At 52.2% G+C, this 27,051-nt stretch overlaps 1 protein-coding gene and 1 pseudogene across 2 annotated transcripts in view; one reads left to right on the top strand and one right to left on the bottom strand.

Moving 5' to 3' along the window:
• LOC127053665 (zinc finger protein 560-like) overlaps window positions 1–1,115 on the bottom strand; it is a 159,015-nt gene extending 157,900 nt beyond the window's left edge. For both annotated transcript variants that reach the window (XM_050958754.1, XM_050958753.1), the window contains exon 1: window positions 330–1,115. In XM_050958754.1, the coding sequence (XP_050814711.1) occupies window positions 330–435 (106 nt within the window). In that variant the 5' untranslated portion in view covers window positions 436–1,115. The remainder of the gene's footprint in view (window positions 1–329) is intronic.
• The window catches only part of LOC127053869 (zinc finger protein 883-like), a 433,432-nt pseudogene that overhangs the window by 256,550 nt on the left and 149,831 nt on the right, over window positions 1–27,051 (top strand).

Genomic DNA, 27,051 nt, shown 5'->3' with positions numbered 1-27,051 from the left:
ATTGGTGAAGCATTAGCCTTAGATCGATAACAGTTAGTAAGGAAATAGGATATGCATGCTGTGCCTCAGGTGAATTTTCCTGTTTTGCTTTCTTTGTTTCTTTGTCTAATTCCCGCTCTTTTATCTGTATAAATAAGACCGTTTGGGTCTTGCATGGCCACTCACATGTTCTGAATGTTATTGGCGGAGCGCTGCGCTAATAAACAGAGTGGTCTGACAAACTGTGAGTCTTGATTCTAACTTTGACAGTACAGATGGCATTGTGGGGGTGGCGTGAACCTTCACTCTTCATTTCCCCTTCCAAGAACAGAAGGGACAGGAACCCTTACCCAGCGAGGTCACAGTCTCATAGTTCTCCTGCATGACATCCCAGTAGAGGGCTCTCTGAGTGGGGTCCAGCAGAGCCCACTCTTCCCTGGTGAAATACATAGCCATCTCCTTGAAGGTCACCAGCCCCTGAAAGAGTAAGAGTCCAACACTAAGGACTTGCTGCCCCACTCACAGCCCCACTATTTGTGGCAGAGAAGAGTGAATCAAATGGAAGCTCTGGGTGGATCATAGTCAGGAGAGTCCCACCTCGACCTGGCTCAGAGTATCCAGCAAATGCCAGGGTGAGGGGATGAAGAGAGAGCCCCTTATCTCTCCCAGCATATCCATCACCCCCCTACTAGCCACTGACTGATACAGGAGATGGAGCCCCTAGCAGGGTCCAGGGAGAGCTCGCTGGTAGGATGCCCAACACCCTCCTCATTGTGAGGAGCGGGATATGAAGGGAGAGGCAGCTCCAATAAGCCTGACTCATGGGTGTCCCCTTTATATCTCACAGCAGCTGATGGTTAATGAGGTCAGGCTCCAGCACTAGGAGTCTGGTCAGTTTGACTAGCTCCATGTAGGTGGGTTATTTTCTCTCTTCACAAATTAGGGCATTTCCACCTCCAAACCTCCTGGGTCTGTTCCTAGAATCTAGGCCACTTAGTAAATAACTCCCAGCAGGTCTGCCACACCCTGGCCTCCTCCTTTCCCCACGCTGTGAATTTCCTGCCCCGCTCCAACCTCCAAACCAGACTCTGCAAACCTTCCCACCTCTGGTGTATTTGCTCTCCCTTTCCTCCAGCAGGAACCCACCAGCAACCCCCCGATAATCTCTACCTGGACTGACTGCACTGCAGCCATTTCTCTTCCCTGTCCCACGCCAGGCTGGGATGAGCTGGAGCAAAACATTCTGCAGCCTGTCTGGGGGAGAAGGGCAGTTGTGGGCGTTTCACAACCGGTTTTAGTTAATTTCACATCACAATTCCCCCAGGCCCTTTCCCTGCAGACAGACACCCTAGATTCTGTCATGCTGGGAAATGCTCAATCTGTTTCTTACAATTTAGACCTGGCCCCTCCTGCCAGGCTAAGTCCACAGACACATTTTTAACCTCCCTTCTCTCTCCCCTCACCCCTTCTCTGAACACAAGGCTAGAAAAGAGCAGAACCAAAGGAGTCACTGTGGGGGATTCCCTCAGACACTGACCCCACGGCAGCCACACCCCAGCAGGGGGAATATGGAGTCAGGAACTGGCTTTTGCTCTGTCTGATCCTTGTTTTGTTCACTGGAAAGTGCTTCTGCCCCAGGATGCAGCAATACATGTGTCTGGGTGGACTAGAGAGCTGGAAATCTCTCCCCCACATTCATTTCTCCCACTGCCCCTTTCAGTCTTTCCTTCCCCTGTCCTCTCTCCCTGCCCCTCTGGCTGGGACAGTCCCATTCCTGGGGGCTTTGCTCTCCCATGGCTGGATTTCCTCCTGGCAACCGCTAATGGGAGGAGAAATGAGGTGGTGTTGTTTGTGCAGAGTCACTTTCTTGCCAGACCCTAGGACATTCCCTGAGGTCTTTCAGTTACCTGGAGACTCTGGCTCAGAATTTAGTAGTAACAGGGCCCAGGACTGCCCTAGGGGGCTAGGACCAGCTGCAGAAAGTCATCCCCTGGGCCAGGCAGAGAAGAAGCTTTAATTAAGGTCACTTCCCAGCACAGAGCCCCACTGGGGGAGCAGCTGCTGCCAAGCCTGGTCTTCCAGATCACAATGGAGGCTGCAGCATCTGACCCAGGAAGCTGAACCCCAATGTCCTGAGCAGAGAGGGACAGAGTGTTTCAGCAGCTTCCCTCCTTTAGCTCTCTGGGGAGAGCAGCTAATGGGAGCCCCTCCTCACAGGGAGAATGGCTGATCTCATTTGACCCACTGTCCATCTGGAATCACCACTTGTCTTTCCATACAGTGACTCTGGATTAACAACGGTCTCAATGACACCGGATTTCAGAAAGAATGAGTTCAGAACGCTGTGGAAAAGACCATCGTGTGGCAGTGCTGACTCCCTTCCCACCTCCCTCACCCCCGCAGATCTAGGACAAGGACTGGGGGCAAAAATTTTCCAAACGGAACCGAAAGTTCCTGCAGTTTTCAAAAGAGGAGAAAAGTAAATTCTGTGATTTCACACTAACAGTGTTTGCTGAGTGGACAGAAAGTTATCACAGTGACAGGGCACGTGACTGGGGAATGGACTTGGTGACCTGGTGACTAGGAGCCAGGACTCTGGTACAAGTTGACCAGAGAGAAGGATCATGGTTAGCAGCAGCCCCCAGACACCCCCTAGTACCCAGAGCCGAGACCCCCCAGCCAGGGGCCCCAGACACCCCCCAGCCAGGATCCCATCAGATATTCCCTGGGACGCAGCCCCCAGAGTCCCTGGCCAGGGACCCCAGATACCCCTCAAAGCCCCACCGGCCAGAGAACCCCCACCACACCATGATTGCCAGGTTGGGAATCCCAAAGGGTTCCCCCCACCAAGAGCCCCCAGCAGCCAGGGACCCCCTCAAGGGACCCTCCCCCCACTAGGGAACTCAGTCCCTCACTGCCTGCCTAGGAACTTACCCACCCTCCACAACGATCTACCCTGACATTTGCCTGGGACCCCCTCCTCTGCCCAGTGTGACCCCCTGATGCTTTACAGTGCGACCCATCACTCTGCTTCCCTGGCATGCCCTCACCTAGTGCCAGGGATCCCCTCCCCCAGCTCTGTGCACTGGGCATGGCAACAAAACAAGGAACCAGCGGGGGAAGCACAGACAGAGCCCCTGGCACAGAACCAGGCTCCCTCTAACCCTCTGTCCCGCCTCCCCAAGAGACACCCACCCCCACTGTTCTGCAGCCACCAGGCCCCCAGCGATACCCACCTCCAGGACCCATAGCCTCAGGGATGGGCACATCAGAACCACCACCCCCGAAAACCCCAAACCTCCACAACCCACCAACCTGACTAGGGTACCCCCTGCCCAGCCACCCAGAGGCCTCCCCCTACCACAATGCCCCTTCAGCTGCAATCTCCCCACACAGACAACTTCCCTGCCCCTGCAAGTGTTACCTCACAGAGTGGGAGAAGTGGCTAGAAAGTTAACACCACCTCCTGCTGGCCAGTCACACAGGCACAGGGAGCCTGGGGAGTGCTTCTTTAACAGGAGAATGGAAGGCCTGGAGGGCAAGAAAGATCCACGGGCTGTCACTAGCAAATAATGGCCACCATGGATCCACCCCAGAGGCGGCTGCATCTTAGCACATTGGGAAACAACCCATCATATTCAATTAGAAATAAAACAACTAGAGAGAAGTGGGGCAAATGTTTGGGGTATTTTATATCAATCTTTGAGACACGCAGAGAGAACCCTGTCACAAACGACATTTGATAACATGAGAGAAAACCACCAAGATCGGAGGGGATTTGATGTTGCTATTAAATAACTAGTGGAAAAGGGGGACTGTTGGACTGGATTTTATATGACTGTCCAATACATAAACAGAATGTGATGGTCCCCCCCGGCCACGGGGCAACCATTCACGTGAGCAGCTCAGAGCCCTTTGAGGAGCTGATTTAAGGGCGGGGGGGGAGCTGGAAGGATCCCTGGACAATGGAAGGGGGCCGCAGGGGAATTGGGAAATGGGGTCTGGGCAGTCTCCATGGGGGATGTGCTCCTCCCTTCCCTTCCCTGCCCTGGCAGAGAACGGGAACCTCATCCCATCCCACTCCAGTGGGAGCCATGTTCTGGGGAATGACCCAGGGCAACAATTTCCCACCCAAACAAGGACAAATAGCTGCAGTAAAATGGGTGGGAAAATCCACCCCCTATCGGAGAGATTTTAAATTGACATTTGAGAAGTATGGAGAGAAAAGGGAAAATCAGAGGCAATTAGAGAGCTGATCATTGGTGGGGGGGAGGAGAATCTCCCTGGATTTTATAGCCACGTGTGATAATGAGAGAGAAAAGGGGAAATCTTGAGAGAATGTGTGTGTGGGAGGAAGTGGCAAAAACAGGGACAGGATCCAGTTAACTCACCTCCCTCCCACCCCGGGAATGTCCTGGCTGCACAGAGACAGATCTACCCCCCACCCCAGTAACCTCCCCCCCCTGCAACTCCGGCTTCTCCTCCCCCCTCGATACCTCCGCCCTCACACCAAAGGGGGGGGCTCTGCCAACGCCTCCCCCTGAGCTCAACTCCTGCTCCTCTCCCCAGCCAGGATTGTGCCCTTTAGCCCCCCACGAACCCTGCCTCCAGCTACCTGACCACCCCCCGCCCATCAATTTCCTGCTCTGCACCCGCCCCTCCCACGCTCCCTGTTACTCCCCCGTCCCGCTCCAGCCCCGCCCCCAGGGCCCGGCAGAACGTTACGGCTGGTCCGGGCAGGGGGAAGGGCAGCGGCTTCAGTGGCTGTTACTGGGAATGCGCAGTGCCAGGGAGTAGCACATTGCAATGGGGAGTGATTTAATACACCGCCCCCCCCACCGGGCCCGGGGTCCGCCCCTCCCCCCCACACGACGGCCCGGCCCCGGCCCCCCCATCCCAGCGGGGCGGGCGGGCGGATCCTCCTGCAGCTCCACTGGGGCCGAGGCGCCTTCAAGGCTTCTCCCAGGCTCCCTCGGGCAGAGTCACTTTCCTGCCCCCCAGCGCGTCTCATTCCAAGGGGGCTCCGGGTCACAATGTCCCACCGCCCTTCCCCCGCCTGCATCTCCGGCTTCTCCAATCCCGCCCCCGCCAGCCACACCAGGGGGAAGCCCCGGGCCTCAGTCTCTGTCCCCATCTGGATCCCAGCGGGGCCCGGGGGCAGATCCTGGCTGCAGCTGAGAACAGCGTCTCCGCTCCGGCTCGGGCAGCTCCAGCGCTGCTGGCAGCAGGTGGAGAACCAGGAAGCAGCTGTTCAGCCCGGGCTGCGCGTCACAATGTGCCATAGCCCCGCCCCCAAGAGCTGCCCCGCCCCTGAGCTGAGCCAGAGCCCCGCCCCCAGGAGCTGCCCTGCCAATGGGCTGTGCCAGAGCCCCGCCCCCAGGAGCTGCCCCGCCCCTGGGCTGTGCCAGAGCCCCACCCCCAGGAGCTGCCCTGTCCATGGGCTGTGCCAGAGCCCCGACCCCAAGAGCTGCTCCGCCCACGCTCTGTGCTGGAGCCCCGCCCCCAGGAGCTGCTCCGCCCCTGCTCTGTGCTGGAGCCCCGCCCTGAGGAGCTGCCCCGCCCCCGAGCTGAGCCAGAGCCCCGCCCCCAGGAGCTGCCCGGCACCTGGGATGTGTCAGAGCCCCGCCCCCTGGAATTTCCCCATGTTGGGTCTCTGAGCTTTGTTCTCCTGCCGCCTTCTTCCCAGCACCCCCTGCTCCCTTCCTGTGTCTGCAAACACACCTCCTCCCCCGGGGCCGTCTGCAGTGCTCGCTGAGGCTGACTCCAGTGGCTGAAGTTGCCTCTATCTCTGCTTCACCTGGAAGGGGAGAGACAAAGAGAGGAGATGGTCCCAGGGTGTGAAACCAGAATCAGGGGGCAAGGAAAGAAGGACTGTTTGGAAAGGTGGGTTTTTTGTGGGGGGGGGTGAGCCAGAGGGATTCAGAAGAAGTTGGGCAGCAGAGGCTCAGGGAAATTGAGGGGAACCTCCTGGGTGTCTCAGTGTTGCCCAGGGTTTGTACAGCACCTTGCATAATATGGGGTCTGATCTCAGTCATGGTCTGTGCAGCACCTGGGAGCCCTGATGTCTGTTTCCTGATCACAGGCTCTGGGAATGGAGAGAGGGAAACCTCAGCACCTGAAGGTTAATGCAGCCCTGTGTGCAACCCCTGCTAGGGTGATCCGACAGCAAATGTGAAAAATTGGGATGGGGGTGGGGTTAATAGGCACCTATATAAGAAAAAGACCCAAAAATCGGGACATCTAGTCATGCTAGTCCCTGCTGTTCTCATAAGTGGTTGGCTTAGAGAGGGTTTGGCTACACTTGCAGCTGTCCAGCGCTGGGAGTTAAAGCTGTTTTCCTACAGCTGTTTAGGGAAAGCGCTGCAGTGTGGACACACTGACAGCTACCAGCACTCTGTCATGGCCACATTTGCAGCGCTGTTGGGAGTGGTGCATTATGGGCAGCTATCCCAGCATTCAAGTGGCTGCAATGTGCTTTTCAAAAGAGGAGGGTGGGGTGGAGTGTGACACGGAGCGTGGGGGAGACAGAGCGAGTGGATTTTTGGAGCTGACACTGTGTCAGCTCCCTGCCTGGCAAGTTCAAGCCTCCTTCCCCACCCCTCTCTGATTCACTAAATGCAAATAGCCGCCTTTGTTTTTTTCCTCACAGACCAGATAAGCCGCTGATCCAAAACAGACCCCCACCCCCGTGCCCACCCGGCTGCTTCTCTCCTCAAGCAAACACCAGCTGTAGGTGCTCCAAAGGGATCCCCCTGCCTCTGCTCATTCACTGCAAACAGTAACTGCGTTTGGTTTTTAGATAAGCAGCTCCGGGAGCCTTGAGCTCACAACAAAACAAACAGAGGTATCACACCAAAACAAAGAGCCTTATCTCTACTTAAAAGCATTATGGGAAGGTTCCGGAGGTCAGTGACAGCGTAGTAAGATTAATCACTGTTTACACTGGCAGCCCAGCGCTGCATCACCAGCTTTGTTCTCTTTATTCCTCTCGTCGAGGTGGAGCACATGCAGCACTGTAGCCAGGGAGATACAGCGCTGTATGTGCCTTGCCAGTGTGGACGGGGAGTAAGTTACAGCACTGTAAAACCGCCACTTGCACTGTAACTCTCCAGTGTAGCCAAGGCCTGAGTTGTAGTAATAATAGCAGCCAAGAATCCGGTGGCACCTTCTAGACTAACAGACGTATTGGAGCATGAGCTGTCGTGGGTGAATACCCACTTCGTCATATGCAACAATAGTCCCATATGGGCTAGTGGTCAGGATTCCTGGTTTTCACCCAGGTGGCCTGGGTTCAACTTCTGGTGTGGGAAGAGTGCAGACCTTTTGCCCAGAGTGGAGGAAGGAAATGAAAGGAACAGGAAGGGATCCTGCCAGCAGTGGAGTTAGACAGTGTAGGGAGGGGACCCCAGAAGTGGGGGTGGGGCAGTGGTTTGGGGGGAGATGAGGGAAGGATCCCAGCAGTGTGGGAAGTTGACAACCTGGAGAGCACAGGCCTGGAATGGGGACCTGGAAGAGTGAATGTGTCCCTCTAAACCCATCAACTGCAGACTAGGCAGGCTTGGAAGAATTGTGTATTTGTTGGTAAATGTCAATTTCTGTGTAAACACACAACCCAATGGCAAAATATTTCCATCAATAATCATCAAAATTGACAGATGGGCAAAGTAAGAAACATGCTGCTTGAGAACTTATCATGTTGCAGGAGCAGCAGTGATCTGTATGCTCTGTATAACCTGTATGCTCAAAAGGTCTGTTAAACTCCCCCAGCTTGTGTCCTTTCCTTCTTTGAATGCCTGTGAAGTGGCTTTCCCACTCTCCTTTGTACCTCCAGTGAATGCCCTTCACCCGGCCCATCTGGCCAGTGGTTCGCTGTGTTACATTCCATTGCACCTCAGGGAGACTGATCTTCATCGCACCATACATCGCTGCGCTGTGGGACACTTACCTTAAAGGATCCTGACATCTCCACTGCCAGGCCTGTCCTGGGAGCGTGAGTATGAGTGTGACACCCTCCCCCATCCCTTCTTTTGAGCTTAGCTATCAAGCTAATAAATGTGCTGCTTTCTGCCAAACTCAGGGGGGGAGGGGCATTATTAGTCCTCTCTAAGCTTACTAACTGACCCAATTTTGGGTAACACAAGCAACATTGTTTGATCTGTTATTGTACCAAAGGGGGAGATGGTTGTTTATAAAGGAGGGTGAAGACTAAATGCCTCTGATGAGAATGAGATTTGAACCCATGCAGGCAGAGCATAATGGGGTAGCGGTCCATCACCTTAACCACTCGGTCACCTCATCTGAGCTGTCAAAAAACGGACAGGAGGAGAAATCTAAGGCCGGCAGAGATAGGGACACGAAGGAGTTTTTAAATACTAAGCGTAAGCAGGGTCTGAATGAGCTCCCCTCTCTCACCTAGTGAGGAGCTGGGGAAAGACTTCAGGAACAGACTGTGTTTGCATAGACACACCTACTCTGCCTAGCTATGCAGCATGATGGGGCCGCTTCCCCAAAATGACCAGTTTGGGATGGTCTTGGGTTACAAATCACTTTAGGATTGAGTGGAATGAAATGTTATTCTCCTTCCTGTATGAGTGAAGGGCAGCAGAACATACCTAGTCCGTCCTGATGGAGGGGTAGGTGAGTGAGGAATACCTTTTATTGGACTGCAGAGAAGTGATTGAGGACGTCACCCTAAACCAGTGGTCCCCAAACATTTCACATTGTGCCCTCTTAGCCATGGCTGTGGCCCCTCGGAAGCCACGGTCAAGAACTGGGGCTGGGAGGAGTGGGGCTGTTGCTTGCTGGGGAGAGGGGTGCAGACAGGGTTAAAGGGGTTGAAGCCTGGCTGGGAGCCAGAGTCTCAAGCTGAGGGTGGGGTTGGGGAAGAGCTGTGGCAGAGTGGTGCTCCCTCCCTGCCCTCTATGTGGGCTGGCTCAGGTCCTGAGGTGCCCCCATGAATGTTCCTCTGTGTCCCCCTAGGAGTCGCACCCCACATTATGGGGACCACTGAACCCTACTCGCTAAGCCGGGGCTAGTGATGCCAAACCCCCGGGAAAGGGAGAACAAGTGTGGGGGCCCCAGCACCAGAACCATGCCCCTACCTTCTGTCTGTGGCTCTACCCCCTTCCACCCATGGCCCCATCCACTGTCACTTCTGTTCCACCCCTTCCCCCACCAGCCCCACCCTATCACTCCTTTACCCCTGCCCCGCTGTGGCCCTGAGACCAGAGAAGCTCTGTGCCCCTGCTGCAGCCCCCGGGCTGTAGCAGGGAGTGGGAGCTCCTCCAGCCCTGGGGCTGATATAGGGGAGACTTTTCCAGGGGGACCTAACTTGGCCAGGGCCCCTGATCATGGGCCCCACTGTCCCCTTGGCAGTGCAAGGTTTGGGGAGGCTGAGCCCCCTTGTCATAAACAGATAGCTAAGGGTTGATGTTCTTTTACCTATAAAGGGGTAACACCAGTAACCTAAAACACCTGACCAGAGGACCAATCAGGAAACAAGACTTTTTCAAATCTGGGTGGAGGGAAGTTTGTGTGTGAGTTCTTTGTTCTTTGTCTTGTGTCTGTGGCGTCTCGGCTATGAGAGTGATTTTTCTATCTCCTGCCTTTCTAATCTTCTGTTTCCAAGTTGTAAGTACAAAGATAATAAGACAATAAGTTTATATTGTTTTTTTTTTGTATTTACATGTGTGTAGTTGCTGGAATGTTTCAATTCTATTCTTTTTGGATAAGGTTGTTTATTCATTTTTTTCTTTTAAGCAAATAACCCTGTATTTGTCACCTTAATACAGAGAGACCATTTTTATGTCCTTTTCTTTCTTTTTATATAAAGCTTTCTTTTTAAGACCTGTTGGATTTATTCTTTAGTGGGGACTCCAGGGAATTGAGTCTGCAGCTCACCAGGGAATTGGTGGGAGGAAGAAGTCAGGGGGAAAATCTCGTTGTGTTAGATTTACTAGCCTGACTTTGCATACCCTCTGGGTAAGGGGGAAGAGAGATTAGCTATCTTGGTACTTCTATTTCCAGGACTGGAAACAGGGAGGGGTGAGTCCCTCTGTTTAGATTCACGGAGCTTGCTTCTGTATATCTCTCCAGGAACCCAGGGAGGGAACACCTGGAGGGGAGGAGGGGGAAGGGAAATGGTTTATTCCCCTTTGTTGTGAGACTCAAGGCATCTGAGTCTGGGGGTCCCCCGGGAAGGTTTTGGGGAGACCACAGTGAGCCAGGCACTGTATAAATCCCTGGCTGGTGGCAGCTTTACCAGGTCCAAGCTGGTAACTAAGCTTGGAGGTTTTCATGCTAACACCCATATTTTGGACGCTAAGGTCCAAATCTGGGAAAAAATGTTATGACACCCCTCCCCCCTGAGCCTCCATTACGAGCCGCCCAGGCTACCACTGCTCAGTGTGTGGCCAGTCTCTGTGTTTTCTTCGGCTCGTTCTGGGGAGCCTGGCCGGCCTTAGGGGTGGTGCCCCCCGGTAGCTGCCCAGGGCTCCAGGGGTCAAAGGGCACCGTGTGGCAGTGCAAAGGTGCTCACTGCTCTCCCCTGCCCCAATGCTCCTCCATGGGTCCATAGAGGTTTGAGGGGAGTAAGGAGCAACCCTATGTGCTCCATGCGTCCTGGTCACTTTTCCCACTTGGGCTGTGCTGTGAGGGGAGCATCAGAAGCTGCTGCTCTCTGCCCTCCCGCTATGCAGCCCGGCTGAGGAAAGTGACCTGGATGCAGGGAGCTCGGATGATCTCACTTCTTGCCCCCACATCCCACAGCCCCTAGGGGTGCCCAGATGAGCAGCGTTCCAGGGAGGAGTGGGGGGCAGCAATGCCAGCTGCTCCATGCACACAGGTCAGTCTCCCCATGTGGGTGCAGGAGGGGGTGCAAGGGTTTCTGTGATGCCTATTCTATCAATATCGTCACTCAATACCAGGCACTCAAATTCACCAGTCTTAGTATTTAGACATTTAGCGTTTGTATTTAAGCACTTCTAAAATGTGTCCCATTTTAGCTGTCTGCTATTACATGATGTAATTGAGGGAGACTCTTTCATTTCACTGTTTCTCATCAGAACCTACCTGTACATTATCATCTTCCATCCTCTCCACCTTACTAGGCTATAGAGAATCCCTTTGAATAGTTCCTCTCCTAACGGATGTCTCTGTCTGAACCCTGTGCTCCTCAGCGCCTGTCGGCTTTCCCCAGCTCTGAGGCTGTGTCTACACCGCACACCTTACCATGGTGCAGCTATGCCACTCTAACCATGCCATTGTAAGGTGCGCTGTGTGGCCGTCCTTATCTCTGAGAGAGAGCTTCCCCGGCAACAAAGCCAAACTACCTCCAATGAGGGGCAGGAGCTTTGTCACCGGGAGCACAGCTCCACCTATGATGCGCTGTTCACACTGCCGCTTTTCATGGCTCAAATTTTGGCATTCGGGGAGTGTTTTTTCTCACCGCAGAGAGACAAAATTTTTAGCAACAAAAGCCGAAATTAAAAAAAACTCCTCTGCAACCTATTTAATTTTACCTCTATACAACCTTTATACTGCCTCCAGTTCTGGTATCCTCATTTGAAAAAGATGTTGTGAAACTGGAGCTAGGGCAGCAAAGAGCCACCAAATGTTCTGAGGGCTGGAGAAAAATGCCTTCCAGTGAGCTATTGAAAGAGCTCAACCTGTTTAGCTTATCAAAAGAAGATTGAAAGGTGATTTCATTGAAATGTTGAAGGGCCTTAATGGAGAGAAAAGATTGGGTATTTACGGGCTCTTGAATGGAGGAGAGAAAGGCATAACAAGACCCAATGGCTGGAAAGTGAAAAGAGACAAATTCATATTACAACTGAGACACAATAGTCAACAGCGAGGATGATTCACCACAGGAGCAAGCTACCAAGGAAAGTGGTGGATTCACCATCTCCTGATGTCATTTAATGAAGACTAGATGCCTTTCTGGAATGTGTTTGCCCCCAAAGTTGCTGTTATGTCATACAGGAGGCTTGTGATACGCAAGTTAGATGCTCTAATGGTGTCTTCTGACCATGAAGTCGACTAATTTCTGAAAAACTGAGTGTAGCATTGGGAGCAGCGTCTGATGTTTTCCTGTCTAGCCGGCTTGCTGCCTAGAACGAACGCTCCTTGAGTGGGGTGATCCACAGGGAGTAGCTCAAACCTCCAAAGTGCCTGGCCAGGGGCAGGACATTAGCCCAGCAAGGGAGGGGTGTGGCAGTGACATCACAAAGGCCTTTTGCAGGACCTCAGACTATTGGTCAAAGGTGGTGGGGAGGTGGTGACCTCACAGAGAGATGCTGACATCCGCCAGGCAGGACAGGGGCGAGGGGCCAGGGAAACCTCAGAGACCTCTGTGGCTTTGCTTCAGCACGTTTCCTTCTCCAGGTCTCTCTTTGAGGACTGAGAGATTATTTGGGGTCATGGACGTGAGAGCCAGGAGGAACCTCTTTCGAGTTTCCTCCTTCCCTTGTAGTGATTTTACTAGAAAACAGCCGTCCCTGTTTAGAAGGTAAGAGCCTCCTGGAGGTTTGAAACCTGTTCAGTCTGATCTATCTGGTGACAAGTGAATTCTAGGCATGGAAAACACGAGCTTAAGGAGGCAGAATTTTATTGCGCACCTGGGATTTTGTCCCTTAGAATCGCTGGGGACATTAGGGTTTGTCCTTTTTGTTTCACCTCTTCCTCCATCCCTCCCTCCTCTTCTTCTCTTGCTTCTTTTGTCCTTTCTCCTGTTCCCTTCCCAACAACAGGACGGAGGTGTGTGTGTGTGTGTTGCAGGGAAGTCCTCTGCAGCTCCCACTATGGAAGGTCCACCCAAAAATGTGGGACTGAAATAGTGCTCGGGCAGTGATCCCCACCAGTGACCTGGGCCTTCCTTTGGGCTCTCTGGTGAGAACCTTCAGCCTCCCGTCCTCAGTCTCTATCCTGATTGGTTGAGCAGGGGGTTATTGACAGGGAGGAGACTCAGGTCCTTGTTGTTCTCTTTTAAGATCAAGTAAATAAGTCAGAACCAGTTCTATCTTTGATTAATTTTGCTGCTTCTCTGCATTAATTGTCTCTGAGCAGTTGATGATTCCCTCTAACATTGCAGTTCTCCTCAAATACTTGCTGAATAATTACTGTCACTGTTGTTGGTCTGGAGCTCATCTGAGAGCACAGTATTCAGGTCATTCAATGTCTGAAATTCAAGATCCGATGGTTTGTTTGAAAATCAGGGCTCTTCGGTCCTATTCCCAACACTGCCTCTGACGGGCTGTGTGACCTAAGACAAGTCAATTCTCCTTTCTCAGCCTTAGCTTCTCCCTCTTTCAAGTAGGGATAATAATGATCCGCTCTTACCTACCTCATGGTGGGTGAAGGATGCGGATCCATTTGGGAGTGTCACTAGAAGTAGTGCATAATATGAAGTTTCTCATCATGTTTACTCAGAGCAGATTATGACATAATAGATTAGCTGAAATAGTCTATTTTATTTGTATTTTTTTATTTTGAAATTGTTAATAGTAGCAACGACTTAGCTCAGATTGAAGCATCTTATCTAATGGTTGAGATGTAAGTGTCTCCCCTTTGTGTGCGAGGAGACAATTTAACACACTCTGACAAAGAGGAGATGCTTTTGTTTTGCAACAAAATATTTTTGCAAAGATCTTTCATCCCACTTGTTATGATTTTGAGAAACAAACTGGTTTAGTCTAAATGGGATTTTTGGACAGAAACGGTTTGAATGAAATTTTCCCACCATCTCGATTCCTGGGCTCTGGGGTGTTTTCATCTGTTAGAACAGGAGTCAGAACTGGTTGCTTCTCTTTCTGGCTCTGCCATCGCCTTGTTGTTTAGGCCTTGGGTAGGTCACTTCCCTTCTCCCATCTGTCCAATCGGAACAGGAACAGTTCTCGAACTATGGGCAGTTTAGAGCCCAAGTGAGAGAAGGGGTATTAAAGCCCTCTGTGAAGGAGAAAGGGGAGTTTCACAGTGTTTAGCACCAAGGAATTCTAAAGTTTGCTAAAATGTCTAGTCTGTGGAAACAAGAAATGGTCGGGGCCAAACTTATTAACCACTGCCTTTTTAAAGCCCATTCAAAGATGTGAGTCCCTATCTTTTAGGTACCTATGGTTCTTTGCCAGCAGCAGAGAAGAGGTTCCTGCCTCCGTTTTTGTGGCCTTAACAAACCAGGTGTTGTGCCCCAGTTCTCGTCTGAGACCCCTGAAAAAGAAGGTCTTCCCATCCATGAACAAGACAGTACCTATATTTCAAAGGGGAACAAAAAGACCTCTGGGACTTACAGACTAGCTAGCCTGACTGCCATAGCTGGAGAGATCCTGCAATACATTCTTAAACACTCAGTTTCTCAGCAGCACCTACAGGATGATTTGGTTCTTATGACTAGTGAGCGTGGATTTGTCAAGAACAAATCATTCCAAACCAATCCTCTTTCCTTCTTTGGCAGGGTTCTGGGCCTGGTAGAGGTGAGTAAACAATAGATGGGATCTAGCTTGGTGTTACTAAGGCTTTTGACACAGTCCCATAGGACATTCTCAGAAGCAAACGAGGGAAATGTAGTCCAGCTGCAATCAGTGTAATGTGGGTGCAGAGCTGGTTGAAAGCCAAGACTCCAGGAGCCCTTCTCCATGTTTATCTGCCCAACGGGGAGGGTGAACCTAGTGAGTCTGGCAGGGATCAGTCCGGTGTCAGGTACTATTCTATATTTTCATGAATGATTTGGAAAATGGAGTGGAGAGCATGCTCCTAAAGTTTACAACTGACACCAAGCACTTTGGAGCACAGGATTGAAATTCAAAACACCCTTAATAAATTGGAGACTTGGTCTTCTTGAGCCAAACTCCATGGTTAGGGCTCTCTCTCTACACTGGGCTGAAGTGAAACCCCAGAGCCAAGCACTCCTCCTGGGCAGTGAGCTCCGACCTTGATTGGTCAGATGTTGCTTAGCACTGTCAGAGCAGCTTTTGCTGGGAGATTCTCCCAGCACTTTCCAATAGCGGGAAGGTATGAAATCCCCATTTGACTGCTGGGGACAGAGCCCGAGAGTGGGGAGCAACTTGCCCAAAGTCCCCAGGAAAAGGAAAACAACCAGCAGAGGAACCAATAGGAAACCCAGCAATGGAAGTCAGGAGTCCTGGGGGTGTGCTGTGGTGACCAGATGTCCCAATTTTATAGGGACAGTCCGAATTTTGGGGTCTTATCTAGGATCCTATTACCCCCCACGCCGTCCCGATTTTTCACACTTGCTGTCTGGTCACCCTACGGTGTGCACATGTGTGGGTCCCAGCTGCTCCCTGCCCCCCTCATTGAAGCAGCTGTGCAGGGTTACTGCCCTGGGAAGTGCAGGGCACCAGTGGATGTGGGGTTGGCTGGAGGTAGGGTCTGGCTTCAGGCAGGGCAAGGGCTGCGTGGCTGGCTGGCTTCAGGCAGGGGGGTGCATCAGGGGTTGGCTGGAGACAGGGCAGGGAGGATGCGGCTGGTGCAGGCAAAGCAGAAGGTGCAGGGCTGGCCGGAGACAGAGGCTGACTGCTGGCAGGGCAGGGCAGGGGGTGCAGGGCTGGCTGCAGGCAGGGCGTGGGGCAGGGCCGGTGCAAGGAAGTTTCATGCCCTAGGCGAAACTTCCACCTTGCACCCTCCCCCCCCGCACCCCTGCCCTGAGGCGCCCCACCCAGTGGCAGCTCCCCCCTCCACCGTGAGGCTCCCCTCTTGTGGCAACTCTCCTGCTCTGCCCTGCGGCACCCCCCTCGCCCGAGCTCACCCCTGCTCCGAGCACGAGCACCCCGAGCACGCCATGGCCGCTTCACTTCTCCCACCTCCAAGGCTTGCGGTGCCTAAGCCTGCCAGGCAGTCAAGCACCCTCCTCTGAGCCACAGCAGCCCTGACAGTTGACAATAGAGGCACCTTAACTCCTGAGTTCCTTCAATGTGTCCCCCTCGGGGGTCCAGCTCTGATCACCAGATACTCGGGGTATGTCTATACCACCTGCCGAATCGGTGGGCAGCGATCGATCCAGCGGGGGTTGATATATCGCGTCTAGTGTAGATGCAATACATTGAGTGCTCTCCCCTCGCCTGCTGTACTCCAGCTCGGTGAGAGGCGCAGGCGGAGTCTACGGGGAGCTGCAGCAGTCAACTCACCGAGACTGTGACATTATAAGTATAATCTAATATCTCATTGAAGGGTGACAGGGCCAGAAAGAGTTAATTAACTCACCTCACTGACTGACCTGACCCGTGGGTGAACCTTAAAAACTGGTTAACAAGATATGTAAATGAACAGAGCTTTGAAATGCAAGTCTGCAGTGTTAGAGGTAGAAGGGGAGGTGTTTGCTCAGGTCTTGTGATGTCAGCAAACAAGTCTTGTCTATTGCTATAGTTTTAATTCAAAGAGTAAAAAAAGAATATTAACATTTATGATGATACTTGAGTGAAATAGTATTATTGTCTGTGTCTCTTTGAAGGTTGTGGTAATCTGTATCTGAACTGTTTAATGAATATATTACTCTGTACTAATTGCCAGGAGGCTTGGAAGGAGAGTTAAGCCTATTGTTTTCTCAGGCCGAAAGGCTGCTGGAAATGTTTAAGAACCTGGGACACGATCCTTCTTCATCTCAGATCTGCTTTGGGTTTCAAGAGGGGGAAACCTTAAGCCACAAGGATTGAGATCCCCAGTCATTGACTGGAGCCACCCTGAGTATGGACTTTGTATTATAACCTATGGACTATTTCTAAAAGGACTTTTGGCAACTACAAGCTCATCTCTACTTTGTATCTGAACCTCAAAAATTGAATTCAAGTCTATATGTCTATTAATCTTTTAACCAACACTCATTCTCTCTCTTTTCTTTTCTAATAAATTTTAGCTTAGTTAATAAGAATTGGCTATAGCATGTATTTTAGGTAAAATCTAAGTTATAATTGAACCTGGTTATGTGGCTGATCCTTTGGGATCAGAAGAATCATTTCTTTAACATGATGAAGTAAGATTTTCAGGAATCATCATCATATCTAACAGGTGTGTCTGGACTTAGGCTTGAGGCTGGGTACTTTCAGGGAACTGCGTGGTTTAAACTTCTAAGTAACTAGTGAGGTACTACAGAAGCTGTTTTGTGCTGGCTTGGTAAATCTAAGTATTGAAATAACCAGCAGCGTTTGGGATTTGTCTGCCCTGTTTTGTTTGCAATTCACTCTGATTGAGTGAGCTGAGCTGGCTCCCACGGGCAGCACCGTCACACCTACAGCCAGGCTGCAGAGGTCCGGGGGATCTTAGGGGCCTTGGGGTGCACAGATACCTATGTCCAGGCCATAGCGGTCCCTGGGGGGCTTAGAGAGTTTGGGGGGACACAGATACCAATCTCCATGCTCTAGGGGTCCCATGGGGGCTTAGAGGGTTCGTGGGGGGCACATATTCCTACATCCAGGCTGTAGGGTTACCAGGGGCTTAGTGGGTTAGTGGGGGGCAAAGATACCTACGTCCAGGCTGGAGGCATCCTGGGAGTCTTAGGGGATTTGTGGGGGCCAAAGACACCTATGATGTCCAGGCTGTAGGGGTACCAGTGGGTTTTAGGGTTTCGCGTGGGCACAGATACGTATGTCCAGGCTGTATCGTTCCCAGGGGGGGTTAGAGGTTTCGTGAGGGGCACAGATATCTACGTCCAGATTGTAGATGTCCCGGGAGGGGGGGCTAGGGGGGTTGTGGGAGTGCAAATACCTATGTCCAGGCTGTAGGGGTTTTGGGGGCTTAGAGGGTTTCTGATTGGCACATATACCTACGTGCACACTGGAGTGTCGCAAGGGGCTTATGGAGTCTATATGGGGTACAGATACCAATGTTCTGGCTGTATAGGTCCCTCGGGGGCTTAGGGGGTTTGTGGGGGGCACAGATACCTAAGTTCAGGCTGGAGGGATCTCTGAGTGTCTTAGGTGTTTGGTGGGAGGCACAGATACCTACGTCCATGCTGCAGGGGTCTCGGAGGGGCTTAGGGTCTGTCACGGAGTGTGGGGGAGTCCGGTCCTGCACCCCTCTTCCTGGGACTCACAGTGACTCTCAGCCAGCCAGTAAAACAGAAGGTTTATTGGACAACAGGAGCGAAGGATACAGCAGAGCTTGGAGGCACAAGCAGGACCCCACAATCAAGTCCTTCTAGGGGTTCAGGAAACTTAGTTCCCAGTTTGGGAATCCCTGAATTCCAACCACCCAGACCAAAACCGAAACTGAACTAACCCAACTCCCTCCAGCTGGCTATTTCCTGTGTCCAGCTTCCTGGGCAAAGTTGCTGACCCCTCCCCCCGCCGAGCTCAGGTTACAGGCTGAGCACGTGTCTGGTCCTAAAGTCACCCCCTGCTCTCCCATCCCCCACACAGACAGTCCCTACTACATCACAGTAAAGCACAGAGCATTTCCCGCAGGGAGCAACAGTGACACCGTGTGGCCACACTGGGTAATGCACAGAGCATTTCCCGCATGGAGCAACAGTGACACCATGTGGCCACGCACGGTAACGCACAGAACATTTCCCATATGGAGCAACAGTGATTCCATGTGGCCAGGCAGGGTAATGCACAGAGCATTTCCCGCATGGAGCAACATTGACACCTTGTGACCACACCTGATAATGGACAGAGCATTTCCTGCATGGAGCAACAGTGATTCCATGTGGCCACGCAGGGTAATGCACAGAGCATTTCTCTCATAGAGGAACAGTGACAACATGTGGCCATGCAGGGTAATGCACAGAGCATCACGCCTATGTAGAGGCTGTAGAGATCCCTGGGGGGCTTAGGTGTCGTGGGGGGCACAGATAGATACGTCCAGGCTGGAGACATTCTGGTGGGCATTAGGGGCTTCATGAGGGGCACAAATATCTACGTCAGGGCTATAGAGGTCCCTGGATGGCTTAGGGGGTTGTGGTGAGCATAGATACTTACGTCCAGGCTGTAGTGGTCCCTGGGGGTTTAAGGAATTGGTAAGGGTCACAGAAACCTACGTATGGTCTGGAGGGGTCCCTGGGGGACTTAAGGGTTTGTGGTTGCGCAGATACCTACGTACCAGTTGGTGGGGGCCCTGGGGAGCTTAGGGGGTTTGTGTGGCCTACACGTAGCTATAACCAGGCTGGTGGGGGCCCTATGGGTCTTAGAAGGCTGGTGGGGGGCAGAGATATCTATGTAGGGACTGGAGAAGTCCTGGGGAGGGCTTTGGGGGTTCCTGGAAGTCACAAATATCTACGTCCAGGCTGGAGGAGTTCTGGGGGTATTAGGGAGTTGTGCTTGGGCACAGATACCTATATCGATGCTGTAGGGGTCCTGGGGTTGCTTTGGGGTATTTTGGGGTACAGATATCTTCTTCCATGCTGTAGGGGTCGCTGGGAGGATCAGTGGGTTCGTGAGGGTGCACAGATATTTACGTCCGGTCTATAGGGATCCTGGGGGGGGCTTAGGGGTTTGTAAGGGGCACAGATATATTCATCCAGGCAAGAGGGGTCCTAGGGACCTTAGGGGGTTCATGCTGGGCATAGATACCTGAGTCTAGGCTGGAGGGGTTTTGGGGGGATTAGGTGTGTTTGGGGGGGGAACAGATACCTACATCCTGATGGTAGGTGGCCCTGGGTAGCTTAGGGGTTTTTTGTCAGTCACAGATACAAACATCCATGCTGTAGGGGTCCCGAGGGACTTTGTGGGGCTCTAGGGGTCACAGATACCAACCTACAGTCTGGAAGGTTCCTGTGGGTATTAAGGGGTGTGTGGGGCATACAGATGCCTACATCTGGGCTTGTGGGTTCCCTGGGGGGCTTAGAGGTTTGTGGAGAGCACAGATACCATTATCCAGGCTAGATGGGTTCTGGTGGGATTAGGGGGTTGTGGGGGGCACAGATACCTATGTAAGCAGAAGCAGGATGAACTCTTCCCTCACATCTGGTGGTGAATTACGGCAAGTGTGGAAAAGGATTTCAGGGTCTGATCATGTTTGCATAGACACACCCACCGTGCGTGACACGGCCACGGCAGCCTGGGATGGTTACTTTGGCAGCTATGGTATCCCCAGTTTATTTGTTGTTGGGGTGTGAGATGTGGAGTGTTGTCACCCTGATTGTGTGGATGAGGAACTGTGAAACAGCTTTGAGACAGGGATTCTCACCATCAGTTGAGTGGCACTCACTAGACAAGGGAGTGGGCTCCTTGGGTGAGCTAGAATCACCAATTGCACTTTTTTTCTTTTAACAGTTGAATAGCAGTGTTGTTTTTTTTATTCTCTTAAGAGTTGAATATATAGGTTCTTGAGCTGAAATCACTGAAAATATGTGTTAGCTTGTGGGGGACTCTGAAGCTGTATTGCAGAACACAGTAGTTGGCAGACACGAGCAGTTTGTGGGAGTGGCCCACGGAGTGAGGTGAGTCTAGCAGTTTTGGGGGACAGCTGGAGCAGAACACAGGTTGGCTGGCAGAGCAGCTGGTGGACCGAGCTGAGTAGTTTGTGGGGAAGGCAAAAGCAGAATCCCATGGAGAGGCAGAGCAGTCAGCAGTGGACCACATAAGGTGCCCCTTTCTACTCAAGCTGGCAGGGGAAAAAACCCTGCAGATAGACTCTTGAACTCTGGGGTTGCGCAACTGTGGGTGATTTTGGGGTTGCTGGACTCTTGAAACTTTGGAGATATTGGACTTTGGAGCCTTGGGGTGATTTGGGGATTGCTGGACTCATGAGCCCAGGGAAAAGGACACGGCCTAGTTGAGGTGTTTTCCCAATTTAATGCTATGTTGTTTATCTCACGTTATTAAACATTTTCTGCTACACCCAGACTCTATGCTTGCGAGAGGGGAAGTATTGCCTCTTTGAGGCACCTAAGGGTGCGTATGTAATATTTTCCCATGTCACTGGGTGGGGGCTCGAGCTGGTTTGCATTACATTGTAGGCAAGGGACCCCTATGTATTGAACCCAGTCCTTGCTGCTATCACTTCAGCCTGGCAGAATGGTTCCACCTACGTCCAGGCTCAAGGGGTCCCTGGGGGGATTAGGGAGTTCGTGGGGGGCACAGATATCTAGGTCCAGGCTGTAGGCGGTCGGGGGGGGGGATCAGGAGTTTGGTGGGGGGCACAGATACCTACGTCCAGGCTGCAGGGGTCCCAGAGGGACTTAGGGGGTGTCACGTAGTGTGGTGGAATTTGGCCCTGCACCCCTCTTCCTGGGACACACAGTGACTCAGCCAGCCAGTAAAACAGAAGGTTTTTTTGGCCAACAGGAATGAAGGATAAAGCAGGGCTTTTGGGCACAACCAGGACCCCTCAATCGAGTCCTTTTGGGGGTTCAGGAAGCTTATTTCCCAGTTTGGGATTCCCTGAATTCCAACAACCCAGCTCCAAACCAAAACTGAACTAACTCCCTCCAGCCAGCCCCTTCCTTTATTCAGCTTGCTGGGCAAAGCTGCTGACCCCCTCCCCTGCTGCCTAGCTTAAGTTACAGGCTTAGGTCCTGTCCCTCACTTAAAGTCACCCGCTGCTCTCCCATCCCCCACACAGACAGTCCCCACTCCATCACAGTAATGCCCAGAGCATTTCGCGCATGGAGCAACAGTAACACTGTGTGGCCATGCAGGGTAATGCCCAGAGCATTTCCCCCATGGAGCAAGAATGACACCGTATGGCCACACAGGGTAATGCGCAGAGCATTTCCTGCATGGAGCAAGAGTGACACCGTGTGGCCATGCAGGGTAATACACAGAGCATTTCCTGCATGGAGCAACAGTGACACCGTGTGGCTATGCAGGGTAATACACAGAGCATTTCCTGCGTGGAGCAACAGTGACACCATGTGGTCACGCAGGGTAATGCACAGAGCATTTCCTGCATGGAGCAACAGTGACACCATGTGGTCACGCAGGGTAGTGCACAGAGCATTTAACCACATGGAGCAACAGTGACACCGTGTGGCCACACAGGGTAATGCACAGAGCATTTCCTGCATGGAGCAACAGTGACACCATGTGGCCACACAGGGTAATGCATAGAGCATCGCACTTACGTGGAGGCTGTAGATATCCCTCGAGGGCTTACGGGGGTTCGTAGGGTCACAAATAGCCACATCCAGTATGGGCGGGACCCTGGGAGAGTTAGGGGGGTTGTGAGGGGCATAGGTACTTGTGTCCAGGCTGTAGAGGTCCTGATGGGGATTAAAGGTTTCCTGGAGGACAGCAATATCTACGTCCAGGCTGAAGGGGTCCCTGGATGCTTATGGGGTTGTGGTGAGCACAGTGATCCCTGGGGGTATAGGGACTTGGTGATTGGCACAGCTACCTATGTATGTCCTGGAGGGGTCCCTGTGGGGGGCTTACTGGTACTGTAGGAGACACAGATACCTACGTCCAGGCTATAGGCATTCTGGGGGGGCTTAGGGCTTTGGGGGGGCACAGATACCTACATCCAGGCTTGAGGGGTCCCGGGGGGCTTAGGTGGTTTGTGGGGAGGGGCACAGATATGTACATCCAGGCTGGAGAGGTTCCGGAGAGGATTAGGGGTTTTTGCGGATGGCAGAGATACCTATCTCCATACTCTAGGGGTCCCGGGGGGTTAGGGTTTTTTGGGAGGCACAGATATCTATGTCCGGGTTGGAGTGGTTCCTGGGGGGTTTAGGAAGTTCCTGGGGGGCACAGATATCTAGATCCATGCTGTATGGTTCCCTGGGTGGATTAGGGGTTTTCTGGGTGGCAGAGATACCTACGTCTAGGCTGTAGGGGTCCCTGGGAGGCTTAGGGGGTTTGTGGGGGGCAGAGATACCTACTTCCAGGCAATAGGTCTTCCAGGGGGAATTAGTGTGTTGGGGGGGCACAGATACCTAGGTTCAGGCTGGAGGGTTCCCGGGGGGGGGGCTTACGCCATTTGTGTTGGGCACAGATATCTGCATCCAGGCTGGAGTGGTCCCTGTGGGGGCTAAAGCGGTTTCTGGTGGCCACAGATAACTACCTCCAGGCTGGAGGGGTTTCTCGGCACTTAGGGGTTGTGTGGGGCACAGATACTTCCATCCAGGCTGGAGGGTCCCTGGGGGGCTTAGCGGGTTCATGTGGGGCACAGATACCTAAGTCCAGTCTGGATGGGTCCGGCGGGGCTTATGGGGTTCAGGGATCACAGATGCTTATCTCTAGGCTATAGGGGTCCCTGGTGGGCTTAGGGGGTTTTGGGGGGCCCGAGATACCTAAGTCCATGCTGTAGGCGTCCCTACAGGTGCTTATGGGTTCGTGGGGTGCACAGATACTTATGTCCAATCTGGAGGGGACAGGGGGTTTTGGGGTTTCATGAGGGGCACAGATACAAACCTCCAGGCTGTAGGAGTCCCAGGGGGGCTGTGGGGGTACAGATACCTACATCTAGTCTGCATGGGTCCTGGGGGTTATAGGGGGTTTGTGGGGGGCACAGATACCTAGGTACAGGCTGTCGGTGTCCCGAGGAGATGAGGCGGTTCACTGGGGTCTCAGATACACAAAGGCTGGATGTGTCCCGAGGAGCTTAGGGGGTTTGTGTGGTGCTCAGACACCTGTGTGCAGGCTGTAGGGATCCCTGGGAGGTTAGAGGTTCGTGGGTGTCACAGATAGGGACTTCCAGGCTGAAGGGGTCTCTGGGACGTTTAGGGGGTTTGTGGGTGTACAGATACCTACGTCCAGGCTAAAGGGGTAATGGGGGTGCTTAGGGAATCGGGGCGGACACAGATACCTACGTCCAGGGTCTAGGGGTCCCGAGGGGATTGGGGGTTGAGGGGGGAACAGATGCCTACGTCCTAGCTGAAGGGGTCCTGGGTGGTTTAGGAGGTTCGTTGGAGTCACAGATATCTAAGTCCAGGCTGTAGGGGTTCCTGGGGCATTCGGGGATTTCTGGGGGTCACAGATACCTACGTTCAGACTGGAAGCGTTCCAGAGGGCTTAGGAGATTTATAGGGGGACAGATACCAACATCCTGGCTGTAGGGGTTCCAGTGGGGATTAGGTGGTTTATGGGGGGCACAGATTACTCATAGACTCATAGACTCTAGGACTGGAAGGGACCTCGAGAGGTCATCGAGTCCAGTCCCCTGCCCTCATGGCAGGACCAAATACTGTCTAGACCATCCCTAATAGACATTTATCTAACCTACTCTTAAATATCTCCAGAGATGGAGATTCCACAACTTCCCTAGGCAATCTATTCCAGTGTTTAACTACCCTGACAGTTAGGAACTTTTTCCTAATGTCCAACCTAAATCTCCCTTGCTGCAGTTTAAGCCCATTGCTTCTTGTTCTATCATTGGAGGCTAAGGTGAACAAGTTTTCTCCCTCCTCCTGATGACACCTTTTTAGATACCTGAAAACTGCTATCATGTCCCCTCTCAGTCTTCTCTTTTCCAAACTAAACAAACCCAATTCCTTCAGCCTTCCTTCATAGGTCATGTTCTCAAGACCTTTAATCATTCTTGTTGCTCTTCTCTGGACCCTCTCCAATTTCTCCACATCTTTCTTGAAATGTGGTGCCCAGAACTGGACACAATACTCCAGTTGAGGCCTAACCAGCGCAGAGTAAAGCGGAAGAATGACTTCTCGTGTCTTGTTTACAACACACCTGTTAATGCATCCCAGAATCACGTTTGCTTTTTTTGCAACAGTATCACACTGTTGACTCATATTAAGCTTGTGGTCCACTACGACCCCTAGATCTCTTTCTGCCATACTCCTTCCTAGACAGTCTCTTCCCATTCTGTATGTGTGAAACTGATTGTTCCTTCCTAAGTGGAGCACTTTGCATTTATCTTTATTGAACTACATCCTGTTTACCTCAGACCATTTCTCCAATTTGTCCAGATCATTTTGAATTTTGACCCTGTCCTCCAAAGCAGTTGCAATCCCTCCCAGTTTGGTATCATCCGCAAACTTAATAAGCGTACTTTCTATGCCAACATCTAAATCGTTGATGAAGATATTGAACAGAACCGGTCCCAAAACAGACCCCTGCGGAACCCCACTTGTTATACCTTTCCAGCAGGATTGGGAGCCATTAACAACTACTCTCTGAGTACGGTTATCCAGCCAGTTATGCACCTAACTTATAGTAGCCCCATCTAAATTGTACTTTCCTATTTTATCTATAAGAATATCATGCGAGACCGTATCAAATGCCTTACTAAAGTCTAGGTATATCACATCCACCGCTTCTCCCTTATCCACAAGGCTCGTTATCCTATCAAAGAACGCTATCAGATTAGTTTGACACGATTTGTTCTTTACAAATCCATGCTGGCTATTCCCTATCACCTTACCACCTTCCAAGTGTTTGGAGATTATTTCTTTGATTACCTGCTCCATTATCTTCCCTGGCACAGAAGTTAAACTAACTGGTCTGTAGTTTCCTGGGTTGTTTTTATTTCCCTTTTTATAGATGGGCACTATATTTGCCCCCTTCCAGTCTTCTGGAATCTCCTCCGTCTCCCATGATTTCCCAAAGATAATAGCTAGAGGCTCAGATACCTCTTCTATTAACTCCTTGAGTATTCTAGGATGCATTTCATCAGGCCCTGGTGACTTGCAGGCATCTAACTTTTCTAAGTGATTTTTTACTTGCTCTTTCCTTATTTTCTCTTCTAAACCTACCCTCTTCCCGTAAGCATTCACTATACTAGACATTCCTTCAGACTTCTCAGTGAAGACTGAAACAAAGAAGTCATTAAGCATCTCTGCCATTTCCAAGTCTGCCGTTACTGTTTCCCCCTCCTCACTGAGCAGTGGGCCTACCCTGTCCTTAGTCTTCCTCTTACTTCTAATGTATGACAGATACCAATGTCCTGGCTGTAGATGTTCCTCCACGGTGGCCTCAGGGCTGGAAGAGCTCCCACTCCCTTCTATTACCTGGGGGCTGCAGCAGGGGCACAGAGCTTCTCTGGTCTCACTCCTTTACCCTTGCCCCGCTGTGGCCCTGACACCAGAGAAGCTCTGTGCCCCTGCTGCAGCCTCTGCGCCATATCAGGGAGTGGGAGCTCCTCCAGCCCTGGGGCCACCGTGAGGGAGACTTTTCCAGGGGGACCCAATTTGGCCAGGGGCCCCCGGGACCCCGACAGCCTGGATGTAGGGTTATGTGCGACCACAGCCCCTCTATGTACCCCAGGAACATCTACAGCCTGGACATTGGTATCTGTACCCCCCGAACCCACAAAGCCCCCCAGGGACCTTTACAGCCAGTATGTTGGTATCTGTGCCCCCCATAAATCTCCTAAGCGCTCCAGGACCCCTCCAGTCTGCATGTAGGTATCTGTGACCCCCATAATTCTCCTAAGACCTCTGGGACCCCTCTAGTCTGCACGTAGGTATCTGTGACCCCCAGAAATCCCTGAATGCCCCAGGAACCCCTACAGCCTGGACTTAGGTATCTGTGACTCCAACAAACCTCCTAAACCACCCAAGACACCTCCAGCTATGACGTAGGTATCTGTTCCCCCCTCAACACCCAATCCCCTCGGGACCTCTAGACCCTGGACGTAGGTATCTGTGTCAGCCCCGATCCCTTAAGCACTCCCACTACCCATTCAGCCTGGACGTAACTACCTGTGACCCCCACGAACCCCCTAAGCCCCTAGGGATCCCTACAGCCTGGACACAGGTGTCTGAGCACCACACAAACCCCCTAAGCTCCTCGGGACACATCCAGCCTGGATGTATCTGAGCCCCCAGTGAACCACCTCATCTCCTCGGGACACCGACAGCCTGTACCTAGGTATCTGTGCCCCCCACAAACCCTCTAAACCCCCAGGACCCCTCCAGCCTAGATGTAGGTATCTATACCCCCACAGCCCCTCTGGGACTCCTACAGCCTGGGGGTTCGTATCTGTGCCCCCCATGAAACCCCAACCCCCCCTGCCCTCTCCAGCCTGGACATAAGTATCTGTGCACCCCATGAGCCCATAAGCACCTGTAGGGACGCCTAAAGCATGGACTTAGGTATCTGGGACCCCCCAAAACCCCCTAAGCCCACCAGGGACCACTACAGCCTAGAAATAAGTATCTGTGCCCCCTGAATCCCATAAGGCCCCCCTGGATCCCTCCAGCCTGGATTTAGGTATCTGTGCCCCCTC

Source organism: Gopherus flavomarginatus, chromosome 6, assembly GCF_025201925.1.
Source record: "Gopherus flavomarginatus isolate rGopFla2 chromosome 6, rGopFla2.mat.asm, whole genome shotgun sequence".
Taxonomy (NCBI): domain Eukaryota; kingdom Metazoa; phylum Chordata; order Testudines; family Testudinidae; genus Gopherus; species Gopherus flavomarginatus.
This window is presented reverse-complemented; position numbering and strand designations above follow the sequence as displayed.